Source organism: Tyto alba, unplaced genomic scaffold, assembly GCF_018691265.1.
Source record: "Tyto alba isolate M040663 unplaced genomic scaffold, T.alba_DEE_v4.0 Super-Scaffold_14, whole genome shotgun sequence".
In the NCBI taxonomy this organism is placed as follows: Eukaryota; Metazoa; Chordata; class Aves; order Strigiformes; family Tytonidae; genus Tyto; species Tyto alba.
In genome coordinates this window covers 28,050,878-28,066,976 of record NW_024881276.1, presented here as the reverse complement: position 1 = coordinate 28,066,976, position 16,099 = coordinate 28,050,878, and the positions used below count along the sequence as shown (strand labels likewise).

General features: G+C 34.1%; 1 protein-coding gene across 3 annotated transcripts in view; it reads right to left on the bottom strand.

Annotated features, from left to right (window-relative positions):
- HLCS (holocarboxylase synthetase) overlaps positions 1–16,099 on the bottom strand; it is a 128,928-nt gene that overhangs the window by 79,037 nt on the left and 33,792 nt on the right. For all 3 annotated transcript variants that reach the window (XM_042788639.1, XM_033011322.2, XM_033011323.2), the window contains exon 6: positions 4,690–4,961. In XM_042788639.1, coding sequence (XP_042644573.1) covers positions 4,690–4,961 — 272 coding nt within the window. The remainder of the gene's footprint in view (positions 1–4,689; positions 4,962–16,099) is intronic.

The window sequence follows — 16,099 nt, the reverse complement described above, 5'->3', positions numbered from 1 at the left end:
ATACATCTTCAAGAGAGGAAACCACAACATCAGTGATGCAGCTTGCAGCTGGTTTTGACTATTACAGCAAAACCTCTTCCGCCACCCACCTGAGCCTGGATTATGAAACATGGCTAGCTAAAATAATATTACAAGTAGTAAACAATTTTCATAGCTTTTAAGAAAACGGTGTATCAAGTTGAGCCAAGAGTTGTAAGAATAAATCTGGCTTGTAGTTACAGTCCTAGTGGAATTCTGAGGCAAGGAGGCTTTAAACAGGTATGCCTGATGATGGAATGAAAACAAGCACTGTGACTGTAAGGCATATTTTGCAAAGGTTACATTAGTGAGAAGTTTCTATCTTCAAATTACTTTTCAACCCACTCCCCACAATTTATTTGATTTTAATTTGTTTTTAAAAAAGTATGGTTTAAACAAAGAATAAGGGAGATCACTGAGGCACACAGAATAACTGAACAGGAGGCCACTATGTTTACACAGAGTAAAACATCACAAGGATTTGAAAAAAACACCAGATCACTAAGTACAAAGTAGTTTGTCAATCTCAACTTGTTTGCTTGTGCCTCTGAAGTGTCTTTCCAATTTCCTTTAACTATGTGCTACTCTTACTTTCCGCTAACTCATACCTGTCTTAGCATCATGCATATCTGAATACAACTAAAATGAGATTTAAAACAAAATAAGTCCTAATGTTCACTTTTCAAAATTAGAACTGTAGTACAGTTTTTAAAAATTCAACAATATGAATCTAGAAAAGCATAAAGAAAAACTAAAAGGTCACCAACAATGTAGAGGATTTCCTTTTTCAAAGCTTTTAACTGTTTGGAAACTGTTTATTCTAAGATGACATTTTATTTAAATATCCTATTCAGCAATTACGAAAGCAACTTCATCCCACATTTCATTTCTACTAAAATTCACCGTTTTTGTGCCAAACTCTTCCTAACAATGGCACTTTGTGCTTCTTAAATATTGGGGAAAAGGGATTCACAGTGGCATTTCATATAGAAAATATTACATGCTGTCTTAATCACATATAAATCAAATCTTCTGACAACTACAACATTACGACAGTATATAAGGTGCCAGTAAAGAATAAAACTGAAATGTATATCTAATTAATTTATTTTTAAATGCTTGTGAAACATTCCAGTCAAATAATGTGCTAGATATTTTATCAGTCTCAAATCTTGTGAGTCTAATAAGTATGTCTCCACAATGTAACATTTCTATCACTATACCAGTTGCATCCTCAGAAATAATGGTTTCATCTTAAATCATGCAACCCCATGCATGCTCTGAGAGGAGGACACAGAGAAAGTCAAACTGCTTCTGGCAAGGTTTACCTGTTCAGGTGGTATTAGTATAAATATAATTGAAGACAAAGTTTCTGAAATTAAACTTACAGAAATAATTTCCTTTTATACAAAACACAAGGGAGCTTCTAATTTTTGGTAAGAATTTTAAATTTTAGTGTAAGTGGAAATACTTTTAAAAATAGCCTCAAATGATTTAAATAAAGCTTTTAACATGAAATCATAAAAACAATATTGATCATTTAAAACTATGTGACATTTAAACAAATCTTTATTTTACAATTAGACTAATGTCATTTAATTTTAGATACCTACAGGTGAATTCACACTTCCATTTGTTACCTTAGGACACATAAATGTAAGCCGGTGATAACACTGTGTATGTTAATATGCAAACCACCAAGACCTGCCATCTGGAGAGCTAATGAACAATCAAGGGATCCCAAATTAAACTACAGAATTTTCCCTTAGAATCTTTAGGACAACACTGTCAAGTTCAATCTATTCACTTAGCCTCCAGAATCAATTTTTCAAACTTTATGACAGGTCTAATAGTTTCCACCTGTTTCTCTTGCTTGACTTTTGACTGGCACGTTACCAGCCAGGGTGGAAATGCAGACAAAGACCCCTATTAGGCTCCGGCTGTTTCTCTACTGTGAGGTTGCTCAGCCATTAAATTAGTTCCAGCCCACTTTCTCCTTCCACATCTTAATTTTTTGGGGGCATGAGGTTTGAGGAAGTGGAAAGGAAGAGAGACAGAAGTTTGACATTCAGTTGGTGGGAAAGGTATAAGAAAATCTAAAGTCACGAAAGTTAAATGCTAAATTTATTTATGATTTGCTAACTAAATAATTTCCTATCTAAATTTACTACTAATCACACTAATGTTCTTGAAGTGTCTGTATCATATTTTCAATCATCACAAACTTGGTAAAATCTGAGAGACCCTAACAGAGTGTGTCATGTAACAAGTGCTTGCTGCAATATATGATTACATAAACATGGTATTGCAATTTTTTTCCGGGAATCACGAATGATCAATAGGTACCGATTTTTTGTTCAAGAAAAGAAAACATTTTTTCCTGAGGTATGTTTTCCTTTCATTCAGAATTGGCAAGTAGAAAAATGTGTCATGCACATATCCCAACAAATTCATCCTGGTTCACTTGGAAGTACCTTAAAAACCTGACAACTTTTTCTTCAATAAAAATTACCTAATAGGCATTTGCATCAATTTCAAGTGATTTATGAAATGTTATCACCTGTGAGTTTCAAGGTACTTTGCTGAATTGCAAATCACATGGACTACATTAATCTATTATCCACAATAACAAAGAATTTTCAGTAACATCAACCACAATACTTAGGACATGTATTTTAACTTACTAGACCCAAGGTCTCTCTGTAAAATAAATTTAATTATTCAAAATATAATTTGATGAGTATCATCTTCCCAGTATAAGCTACTTGGATCCAGTACTTCTAGTGTACATCTTACCTGAAAACTGACTACTCAAGCTGCATCATGATGGTGAAAATCTTGAAGACCTACATATGTAAAGACTTGACTACATTTGGACCACTCAATGTAAAAAAGCAACATGAGTGCTTACCACTCTGCTCATACAGAACTTTCAAGGTAAGAGAGCAAAGGTTCCACAGTCATTGAAAACCAAGACCATTTCTCTTAGCTCCCTTGCCTTTCTTGATAATACAATCATATATAAATTGGCCAGACATGATGCTATTTTGCTTGTGATATCTAAATAAATTCACAAAACTCTGAATTATATACTTCATCTTACTGAGATGTGTGAATAATGTTACTGAGAACCACCACCAAAAACTGTCAGAGAAGAAAGGTCTTGACCTATTAAATTATCACTTTGTCGGTTTCTTCACAGTACTTCTGCTTTCAATCCAGTGGGCTGAACGTGCTATGAATACTAAAAATTAAGTAGTGAATGCTACAAATGCTTCTATAAAATAACCCTCTTCTTTGTGGCCTTTTACCAAACTAGCACATCTATGTACAGAAGTCACTGTGAAATCAGTTGCAGGATGAGGATGCAGATCTGGGGGAAGGGGAGTAGTAAAATTAGATAGCAACATTTTTTTTTAATGTGTGTGCACATGAGTGTATATGCACAGAGAATAGTTTGGAATTAAAATAAATTTGTATTTGATTCCAACTAGCTCTACATTGCAGTATTTTAGCACAAATTATCATTTGTAAATTCTATCACAGTGTCAACTATAAGACTACAAACTGATTTACTTTAATACTGTTATAATGTATTCTCATTCACAGATTTTGTGTGCATATATTCTAAAACAAATCACCTTTATTACCTGTAAGAAGGCATATTCTGTAACTTATATTGGTCTCACAATTGAGGCTCTCTAGCTGAGAACTAAAGCTATTGCTGGCTAACGAATCAGTCACAATAACATTCAAGATGATTTAACTGATTATGTTGATTAGAAAAAAAAATCCAGAACAAAAATCCTGAGGTTATTTTCAACAGTAAAATTAATCTGCAATTTCTGCAGATAAATTCACACTGATACTCAAAAGTAGCTGCCAAGAAAAAATATAGCTGCAGGTAGAAACACACAGAATAATCTGTCCTGAAGAGCAACAACTTTCCAAAGACAGTTTTTCCATCAGGCTATTTCATGAAACATAACAGTATAGTCTTTGTACATAGACTGCAGTCTAAGATTTAGTAACTGTGATTTTCATATCACTTAATCCCATTCAAAACTCTAATGAGCTACCTTCTCAAAGGTATCCCACAACTCATTCACAAGGGTCATCTATGTGATGATGAAAGAATGTCTAGCATAACCCTAGTCGATGTTTAAAAAAACCTCAAACAAACCACTAAAGAGCATTTTTGTGAAATATTCAGTAAAAGGAACGAGAGACACAGTAATGTTAAAATTAAGGCTGCAATCTATTTGGTATTACTTCTGTCAAATAACTAGTTTAGAAAATAACTTGTACTGGAAAATGCATATAATCTCATAAATATCCATATTTAATACCTTAAACTTTCCCATGGTGATGTTCATGCTTTGCAAGAGGAATAATGCTTAAACTCCACTGCCAAGTAAAAAGTTGTCACATTTTTCCACCCTTTACAACTTAGTATTTTATACCTTATCAACTAATATTCTGTGAATGCAAAGATCTCTATTTTGTGTCCTACCTAGAAGATAATCAGTTTGGTTTTTTTTTTCACTTTGGCTACCTTGTTGGTAACAAATAAACCAAGGAGAAAAGTTTACTTCTGAATATTGTGTGTTACTGTAATTATGAACTCCAGATCAGAAAGCTTATTTGGTATGGTTTAGATCACTATCTTACCCATCTAGAAGATCCATTGTTGTTGTGGTAACTTCAGTAAAAAGAAGAATCTTTCCAAGCTTCTTTGATTGAAGATTCTCTTGATATGTCTTCAAGCTGAAATGTTCTGATGAGAAGTTTCCCATCTCAGTGATGACTGGCATGAGAGATGGAGTTATTTCCATTTTTGATTCACAGGATGAAACAAATTTAAGAGACACCTTGCTGGACGCTCTTAATCCTTCAGCATCTACATTTCCCTCAAGCCATTTCAGAAAAGCAAGATGTATTTCCTGTGGGCAAGGGAAATAAAATAAAGCATAGAAATATGGATCATCAAGTGTGAAGACATACAAACATTCATCCAAGAAACTTTTTATTCGAGCAATCATCCTCTACTTCAAAGTAGGAAAATTAACTCAGCTTCCCCTTCAAAGATCAACTTCTGCTGCTTCTTCTAATTCAGCCTAGCCTGACTACTAGGTATTGACTTCCTAGACTTGAGACCCTACTCCTTTGCAGATTAGGCCATCTTTCCCTATAACAGTGGTTGTCCACTGAATACTGAAGATACTGAAGCATGGAATGCACATGGCTGTCTGCATTACATAGGTTTTTCAACATGCTCAGTTTCTTCGCCAGATGCCCTTTAGTCTATCACTAAGACTCGATTTGAAGGATAAAGCAGCAGCTAACAAAAACATTTACTGATTTCTCAGCAGAATACCTGCTAAAAGGGCTCATACCTTGAGCTAACGGAAGCTTCACTATTACCTTAAGTATAGACAAAAGTGGCTGATATTCATCTAGCTAAAAAGAGAAGCATGTAACTTGAGAATGCACATAACTAAGAAAACTCTACCAGTGTATGAAATATAGTTGCATGCATGCTCTAGTCCTTGCCCCAGTCAACAGCACAGCTAACACACATTTCTGTGCAAAAGATTTTAAATGTGAAATATACATGTATATACTTATACAATTTTCTATAGCTACACCTCAAACTTTGATCTCTATTTTAGGTTATTTAGAAATACATTTTTTTGAATGTGAAATTAAAAGATTAATTACTGCATTTATTACCGGTCTGGTGACACCCTGAAACAACTGTTACACATTCATAGATGTCTTTCTGGAGATACCTGATTTTATTTTGAGAGATTAAATGTTTGCCATGTCTTTAGAAACCATCAGTTAACAACCCATGAATACAGATGCTGGCACTTCTTTTTGCTAAGTATGTAGCTTAAATTTCACAGAGCTCCTTCTAGAGTCAAAGTGGTCTTTTATATGTTATATGACATATGAAACCACAAAAATTGTGGTTTATTCTACTGGAAATAATGTACTAGTGATTCTTGCCCTCAAATTTTTAAGAGGAAGACGTCTGACTTTTAAATAAAAAACCTCTAACCAAATATATGCCCCTCCTTCCGATGACTGCCATATCGAGGAACCAGAGTATGAGTGTTTCCTACATGAGTGTTTAAGACAGGACTAAGCTCTCTTGCCATTGAACAAGATGTCTCTGAGCTCCAGCCCAACTCTTTAAAACCCACAAACCATAATTAAGAGCAAACTTCCTATAAACAGTTATCTATCCAAGGAATTACTTCCATTTTCCAAATCCCACTGTTATATCTTCAGAAGGAATGGGAAAAGTGATCTTGTTCCTAACACCTTTCTATAGATTTTCCATTCTCAGAAACTACACATTCTTAAGTTTCATATGGACACTGCTTCTTCTGTGACATTCTTTGTATGCTGTCAGCAGACTTACTGTTTTGCAGCCCTGTAGTATGGGTAACAGAGCATAACATGAAGAAAGGAATAGTCTCTTTCCAGATGCAATCAGGCACTAGCTTCTAAGCCCCATGACAATCCAAGAGTGACTCAGTAGCTAAATTTTAGTTACAGAGAAATTACTTATAATTCCTTGGTTTTCTAAAGCTCCATCTGAACCCCTTCGATCTAACTTCTTGGATAAAATATGCTTTAAATATTTTTTTTTTTTTTTTGCATATGCACCATAAATGAGGATGTGGCATTAAGGGTTTTGTGAGCACTTCTTTGACTTGATCTGCATGAAGTGCTTGGATCTTCACTTAATGTAATATCATAGCTTTGACAAACTGCTGCTAAATTCTTTACATGCTATCCTACTGGTTTTACAGACGCACAGAGTAACATATTAGCTGTATCCGATATTTAGAAAAATTATAGCTTTCACTCTTGTCAGGGAGTATATGGAAAAACTGTGCTTAATCAGAAAGTGCATTTTCCTGTTGCTTTCCAAACACAGAAATTCACTTAGCATAATTGAGCGTGCAAGTCCTAAACACAAAAACATAGGTTTAACTCACATAAGGATGGGTTTACAGATTTACAGAAACAGACATTAAAAAATAAAGGTGTTTAAAGTATTATTACAATCTAAGCAAACAATGAAAGTGCTCAATACTATACATCAGAAAGCCTGGTGTACTTTTGCCATAGCATACTTTTTGAAAAGACTGAAATAGCATGTATTTATGTGTGATGTTATGTTATTACAAATATGTCACACATTTTCTACTATTTATACTCTTGAGTATATTCTTTCAGGTGATTTTTTTCCCCCATAGTTTTTCAGTTTACTTCTTGATTTAATTTTCTTGTTTCTAACACATACTGAACCATTTAAGAATTGTTACATCTGTATAATTATGAAGCTAATTTTTCCCATAATGTACATGTTTATTGAGCTGATCAAAAATATAAACATGAGTAATACCTAATCAAGACCAGCATTTTAAATTTAAAAATTCCTAAAAAATAGTTACATTTTTAACAAAGCAAAGTTTCACATGCTGTCCAAGTACACAATTGAAAAATTAATTTTCACTATAAAAACCTCCTTCACACAAAGTTACAGAAACATGGATGGTGAACCAATGCATTTGGGTCCCCACCATTATACTGGCATGCAAAGAAGTACATTTTTGTATAATGAAATAAACATATATAAGAAGTCTTGGTCAACCTCTGCTTCAACTCCATTTAAAAGGAATATAATCCGGCCAGAACCTGAGCTATGCATTGTTGCTAAATTCAGGATTCAGCTTTGAATTCAAAACCTATCATCAGCCGTGTCTGCCGTTCTGCAGCAACCTCTGGTGGCCATTCCAATGAAAAGTGTTGGTTCAGGAACTGTCTGGCCTTCCACACCTCTGGGACCACATCAGGTGTGCCAAGCAAGACACTCAACACAATGTGAGGGAATATCCAAATTCCTGGCCACTGCTTACCCTGACCATTATCAAAACCCTAAAACATGGGGGTACAAACTTTAAATGAGTATGCAATCAAAAAAGCTGTAGTTGTTACAGAGTCAGGCACCAAAACAATATCTGCAGCTACTTACACATACAATCACCCTAAAACCTGTATTACACATAGTACCAGTAACATACTTTGTAAGTAGAATAACTAAACTTGTTTTAGGGTGGCACAAATATATTCTGAAATTGTTATTCATCATTACTCCATCAGCTTTGGATAGGAGAACTGAAGGCAAGCCATATTTAATTTCCTACAAAACTGCTCATTTTTCAAATCACATTTCGTATGTACATTTTCAAAAGCAAAGATATTGCCTTCTTTCTCAAAGTAAGAATGAAATTTGACATGTTAACCGAACAACTTGGCAACAAGAGAACTAATCAGCTTTTCACAGTTAAAACAATCAAATACAAGTTTAATATTTCTAACAAGAAAATTTTCCTATCCATATTTTAAATGGTAAAAGTAACATGTATTATCAATGCATTTTAAAAAACATTTACCGAAAGCAGAAAAGCACTATGCCAACAGGAACTACCCACCAATTTTCACTAACAAATTCTCCCCCGGCACTCCAAAACACAACTTAAGTCCTCCCAGACCGAAGCATGGAGATACAGAATTTCAAAGCAGTGACAGCCTCATTGATCTGGTACCCAGGAATAAACAGATCAATCAGCAAAATTTTGACTGTCAGACTGGTCATGGAATGAAAAGTGTCATGGAATGAGAAGTTGTTCTGAGTGGGTAGGGGGATACAGTGGATGTTAATTCACAAAACTCATAGAAATAAAGTTAAGCTACTGGATACTACATACCCTCAGCTCTTCCACTGATCAGCACAAAGGTTTATTAGTGGCCACTATATCAAGGATTGGGGGGGTCAGACATTGGAAGTTGCTGAACTAAAGTTAACATGATAATTATAACATAAAGGAAGAGTAAAAGCTGTATTTTGTTTATGATTTAACATCTGCTTTCTATGACTTTAAGAGTTTAGTCAGGTGTGTGAAGAAACTGCTACATAATGGAAGTTTTCTTTTGCTGTTTAAAATTCTTTTTATTTTCGTAATCATTAGTTTTACTTTTTCCTAATGCTTACTTAGCGGTTTAAATTGAATAAAAATGAGAAAAGAGGGAGACAAAAAACAGCTGCATATGGACTCTTTTCTGTTGTAGTATAAAATAACAAAATTACAGCTCCTGATGGAGAAGACTTTATTTGCACCTGGGCTCTATCAACCAATGAGACTTATGCACAAAGCACATAAACTTTCAGTTATAATGGTTCAAAATAATCCCAAATTCAAGAGTTTATTCTTACATTCTATTTATATATATCTAATTTTGATGTATTCTCTTATTTTTATATGTATATTCATATATACTCACAGATATATGCAAGTATCTTTCTCATTGGGCATATTTGGTGCTGCTCTTTTCTACCAAACTGACGATAGGTCTTAAGCCTATCGATGTAATTCTTTGTTAAAACAAAATTCAGTAACAGCCTAAATTAATTTGGTTTCTATTAAAAACATGGAGGTGAAATTAAATGAAAGCTGAAAATATAATGCCATAAACCAAACGTGATACATCAGGCAGTTCTCTCCTTTCTTGGGAGGAAAAATGAGACAATTTTAACTACTGATGCACTACCCAGTGACTCAATATTGTGACTATAATACTCTATTTTAGTTGTTGCTTGTTGAGTGAGGCCAAATGTTCTCTTTATGGATACACAGCTAGAAAAACAATTTAAAAATTTTTCACCTTCCTTTGCATAAAATGCAGTAATTTCCAATGAACTACCTTTATTTTTGCTTCACTGTACTTTTAAAAAGTTTGCTGTTGATGTATGGATTCATGTATTATCAGTTGATGTACTGATCAAATCACATGTGCACATATGTTTATTATCTGCAAACAAGCGAACATTACACAAGCGTAAAATATCAGTCTTTTAGAGGAGCACACAAATAGCCCATTTGGAGCATAATCAGATTTATAGACATCACGCCTTCAATATGGCTAACCTGTTTTGTTTTTTTTCCTGAATAGGCTGTTTTCAAATGAGTATTACTTGGTTCAGGTATGATCTCAAATGTATGTATTTCATATGCGTTCTATAATAGCATTAATAGTGCAGACTATATTTAATAAAGAGTGCATGGAATTTGGAGTCAGATTTCAACCTCAGAATATAAAAATACACACACACACATACACAAAAAAAATATATCCTCCTTGTATTACACAGCTTTGTTCAGCAGCTCTATAGGGTTAAAGGTGTTAAATTAGCCACTGGAGAGCTTCCATAGCATCTCTTGAATCCAATAGAAACAAACTTAAGTCCAACATGGCAGTAAGCAGTAGGCCGGTGCCAACAAAAAACACATCTACAGTGGCAACTCCAGCCCTGAAAGCTAGTGGCTTCGAGTCCAGCAGCAGGAAAAGTCAGCTATTAGCACAAGAGGGCAAGGTTTTGGCAGACATTTCTGACTAATGAGGCACACAAAATGCTTTTCTGATGCTGCCTGTGTTTTTACTTCCTGTAATAACGCCATACTTTGATATGTATAGCAGATGACAGTTTCACAACACCACCACAGCCCCATTTTAAAATCATGTTCATACTGAGCCAATGTGGAAAAATGCTATAAATAAATAAATAAATAAATGGCACCAAAACTCTTTCCTGTAAATATACAGAAGATGCAGAAAAAAATGTGAAGTTATATACCATCCTTATTGCTTTCAAACCTAGCATGTATATATTCCTTTTACTGAGGCTTTGTAAAACATTTTATAAATACTAAGCTTAATACCACAATTATACATTAAAAAGTATTACTTTCTTTTACAAGGTGGGGAAACTCAGTACAAGGTCTTTCTCTTTAGGAAATACTGAAGAAAGGAGAAAGGGGAGGGGAAAAAAAAAAAACAAAACACACACACAACCAAAATTTGATAGATCAGATGAGGAAATAAAATAATCCCTTGCTGATCACAGCTTTCACAGAGGAACTGGAAGAGGATGAATAGGCCTGCTATAGAAATATGAATAGGCCTGCATCTCTTCTATAGAAATACTCAAAGATGGGAGAAAGGTTGATCTTCCCTCCCAAGAAAAACAAAACTGGCAATAAAGCTGTAGTGGCCATCTTCTACTAGTTCAGCAGGATTAAGGAAGGCTGTAGATAACAGATGCATTACTTGTGTCTGTGTGTTAAAGCCAGTGTCACTAACCAGACAAACAGGTTAAGAGATTTCATTAGACAATCATAATCATTATTTCAATACTGTTCAGATGTCATAAATACATAATGGCAATACTAAACTACACATCAGTGCCTGGAGTTCTGAATAGTTACCCTTTTAGACCTAAGTAACTGTAAACTTGAAGATGGATTTTGTAGCAACTGAAACAAAAAGAATAAACAGAACTGTAAAACACAAAGGCTATTAACAACACATTCAAAATCTGATTTGAAACATATAAAGTACTCAATTTTCAGAAAGCACATATCAAACTTTTCTTTTAATATTAAATGCTTATAATTAATTTCAATGTTCAGCCCTTGTTGAAGGAAATAGGTAAAAATTAAGCAAGCTAAATAGTTTCCCTCCATGGCCCCACTCACCGATTTTAATGTATCTTCAGATTACTTATAATATTTTCTTTTTTTTTGCATATTTTATTAATAAAAAGACATATTTTAGCTGAGGTCACTCCTCTAGGCTAAGTCAGGGGAGAATCTGTGCACCTATCTTACTCTATTCAGCACGCAGAGAGCCATTATTTTCACGACTGGTGTTTTAGTTCAGAGTATAAAAATCTTAGGAAGGAGAGAAATCCCCAGTTCTCCACTCCCTCCCTTCCCCATCCCCCAGAGAACTTCATAAAGATTTTATTGTAGTACAACCAAGTTGCATTCTCATTTCACGTTCTCATGAACTTCTGTAGTTACTTGGCTGATATTTGCTATGCATTCTCAGGATACTACATAACTAGGAAATCTGTTTCAGTTTATTAATAATCTTTTTATATTTCCTAAACCCAGATACAGTGCAAAACATGAGTTGATTGTGTAAAATATGGAAGAGCATTTAGAAAGATGGCAGCGTTTGGTAACTTTTTCAATTCACAACCAACTGAATTTTTAGGAGTCTCTAGTGGTTTGGGTAGTTACTTTAGTCTGCAATATACTTTCTCAAGAGAGGCAGAAAAAGCTAATAATTCGTGAAAGATTATTCCAGAGACCAAGCTCCTTATTTTTGTCTCCACATCTCAGTGTGTTTTCAAAAAAACAAGTATTACATTACATAAGCAGTTACACAGTGCATCATCTCAGCAGTATGGGGAGTGGAAAGTCACATATAGAAGTGGGTCTGTTTTGCCAACTGATATGTGGAATACCTAGTCCAAAAAAGGGAAAGATTTTTAACAAAGTGTTGCAAGCTATCCTTCTCCTTTTTATTGCAGTTACATTTCTTTGAACATGAAGCATCTTAGATTTCAAGCCATTCCCAGTATACATGTCCAGGAACTGCTCATAAATCTGTGCCTAAATTTGAATCCAAAATTAAATTTAGCTTTAAAAAGCACTGTACGTAGGCAGAAAATTAATTTATCCAATGTGCAGCAGTCCATTCTAAAAACAGGCTACAGGGCCCAGGTCAGACTTCACCAACTAATGAAAAAAAAATGTATCAGATGTTACCTTCTGCAGAGAAAAGAATGATGTCAATAAGGTTAAAAATAAGATAAAAAGCAATCAACTAGCAGTGAAAAGGAAAATGGTCTTCATGTCAAGTTTTATATCCTTATCTCTCTGTTGTTTTTAGCACAGTGTTATGCTTGGGTATTAGGTTGCTAGAAGGCACATGCTATCATTCAGTCATGCAAAACAAATACAGGAAATGAAGCAATCACATTCTTTCTTCATTGTTATACACAAAAAAAAAGTATCAAAAATTCTTAAAAGGATGGAACAATTAATAATAAAAAAAAAAAAAAAAAAAAAACAAAACCAAAACCAAAACAAAACCACAAAAGCAAAAAACAGAAAGAGTGACTGCATACTGCCCTAAGCAGAACACATTTGGTTTGATTTCTCAGTTTTGATGAAGTGCTGCCATTTACAGTCCTTGCCTATGTAACAGCCTTCGCAGCCGCAGGACAAGGCTAGCTGCAGAAACCCCCACTGCACTGTCCTCAGCACAAACCACAGCTGAGCGGAGGAGCAAGGAGGACAGCAGAGCAACGCTCACTGTAAGGTGCATCCTGGCTTTTGCTTTTTTTACTCAGCTGCAACAGAACAGTCTGGAAGCAATCTTCCCAGCAGCTGCTCTCATCAACAAACTGTTTATTGTAAGAAAGTGGCTGGGTCAAAGGCTAAACGTCGTCCAGAACTGAAAGCCTATCTTTAAAAAAAAACCCTGAAGCCGCCCATGCATATGAAAAAAGCACATTACATATGAAAGAGAACCATATTCCATTCTGAAGGGCAAAAAGTCTACTTAAACAAAAACTCCTTAACTTGATGAAGCGGTATTTTATAACATTGCACTAATTTACTGTGGCTTGTGCTGACTTTAGAGAGCTGTGCAAGGTTTCTAATAAAAACAGAAGTTATTTAAAAGTCAATCTGTGTTTTATGGTAAAAAAAAAAAAAGTAAAACCTGAGTTGTATTAAAAAATATTCTGAAATATTTTATTAACATTTATTAACACTGAATAAGTTAGCTCCAGATTTGCATAGAGCAACAACAAAACGAGTTCTCTGATACATTAGAAATGCACCATCAGTATGTCACACAAGTTGAAAAAGAAGGTTTAGGCTCAGTATCAGTTTTTAAAAAAAAATAATTGCAGGGTTGCAGACCAAGATGACATACTAAATGCATGTGTATTAAATCCTTTGCAAGCACTTGCTAAATCGGTGTTTCAAACCTTATTTGAAAACTTCTGAATGCAACAGCCCATATTCAGATGTCAAACCCTCTTCCAGAATTCCCAGCTCTGTCAAGAATCACTAAAGAATTGAATTTAACCAGGTTTTAAACCAGGCATACTTCAAAAAAAAATCGTAATTGCATGTTATCATGTAACTACATTTAAGCATGCGAACACACACAAAAGAAGGGAACAAAGAATGTATGCAATAAAACCCCCTCATCCTTAGTATAATTCAGTAACATTCATAACAAAGTTTTAGTTTAAACTAAGGGATACTAAAAGTTACAGGACAGAATCTCATTTAGTAGTTTGTAGTTTTTAATCTCAGAAATTAAACAGTATATGACCACCTATGCAAGGTAAACTGGTATCATAACATAGAACAGTAATTGGAGTACATTTGCTGAAACAGACTATAAAACTGACTTTGAGGGTAAAGGATCAATAAGAACAAGGTCTACCTTTGACATAACAAGACTACATAACACTTCACAAAAATGAGCGTTGCAATGAAAGGGCTGATAAATCAGAGGACTAGTAGGTGTTGATTTATCCTACCAGAAAAAAGCGTGATAAATTACGGTTTGACCATTTAATTCTTCATGACACCTACTTTGTAGCAGAACTGTTGTTATTTTTTTGAAGAAAAGTGTACAGTAAATTGAGCATATGTGCAACTGTGCTAAAAATAAGTATAGAGAAACCAGGCAGAAGGGAAAAGACATTCCACTTTTGCACTAAAATCTGAACGTTATCCGTATTAAAGTGTTTTGGGTTTTTTTAATAATAATCAAAATCATGTTTAGAAGAATAAATTAAGATATAAATCTAACCCTAAATGCTGTACACATTTATTCTAAATTACTCTCAAAAGTATTCTGTATTGACTAGAAAAAAAATACAGAAGAATTTTGTTCTCAGCTAATAGGGCAATAAATTAGATGCAATATATTCCGCTGGTAAAACTGGCTCTGTTAAACAGCTATCACATAATAGTATTTTTATTTGGTACTAAAACTTTTTTTTTTTTAAACTGAGGATAAAATTGTTGAAAATCTTGGTATTAGTAGTAGCATGAGTTAAGTAAATAAAACCTATGAAAATATTTTTTCTTAGCACTGATAATAGACAATTCTTAGTTTAAGGTTTTCCATCAGGTTTGTTTTGCCTTTCAACAGGTTTTTATACATAAAATGAGAGTGAATTTAGTGTTCATGAATACGAAATAGTAGATCAGGAGTACAAGATTCTCCTCTTAGCACTGTAAAGGTGCATTAAACTTGAATTACAAGATTTCAGTTGTACCTATTTTTGCCTCTTCTGAGCAAGAACTCCCAATTCTGTCACACTGTAGGGTTTTTTGAGCTAAAGAAACGTCTGTGAAATATCAGGGTGAAACCACGACACATTTTCACGTGTACCACAACTCAGAGATTATAATACAGTTATGTCCCCAAAGTTGCACAGCTAATGTTCAACATGTATAATATAATTTATAATCCTTTCTAAAACATATTCAGGTTGACATAACAGTTTATCATCAACAACAAAAAACAGAAAGATCTTAGAATTTCTTGGAAATTATATGCTACAATGTCAAGAACAGGCTTGGTATGTTATTTATAGCATACCTATTCCAAAGGTAAAAAGCAGTATTAAAATAACAACTACTAACTTTCACTGTAACTAAGATCTCCTTGATAATCAGGGATCCTAATAAAAACATTAGCATGACAGAATGGGATTATTTAAAATAACAAAGTTAACCAATGCTTTTCATTTAGCAGAGCCTATCAAAAATGTTAAGCTTCATACTTCAAAAATACATTATACACATCTACAGCAATGCAAAATTCATGTATCAGATTGAGAACTCTGAATGAAACCCCAATAATATTCAGTTTATCACAAATTAATAAATTTTTCTTACAAAACAGGGCAAAATAGAGTCTTTGTGCCCATGTACCATAATGCTAGGTTCTAAGAGTGAACAATACAAACTACATTTACAGTTATCATAGCTACATGTTTTCTAACTCATTGTAATTCTTCTCTCCCGTTTTCAGCCCTTTCAGATATAACACTTACTTTCTTCTGCTGGGATTGAAACCTTGTTCAGAACAAAAAGAGAGGTAAAAATTTTTCCTC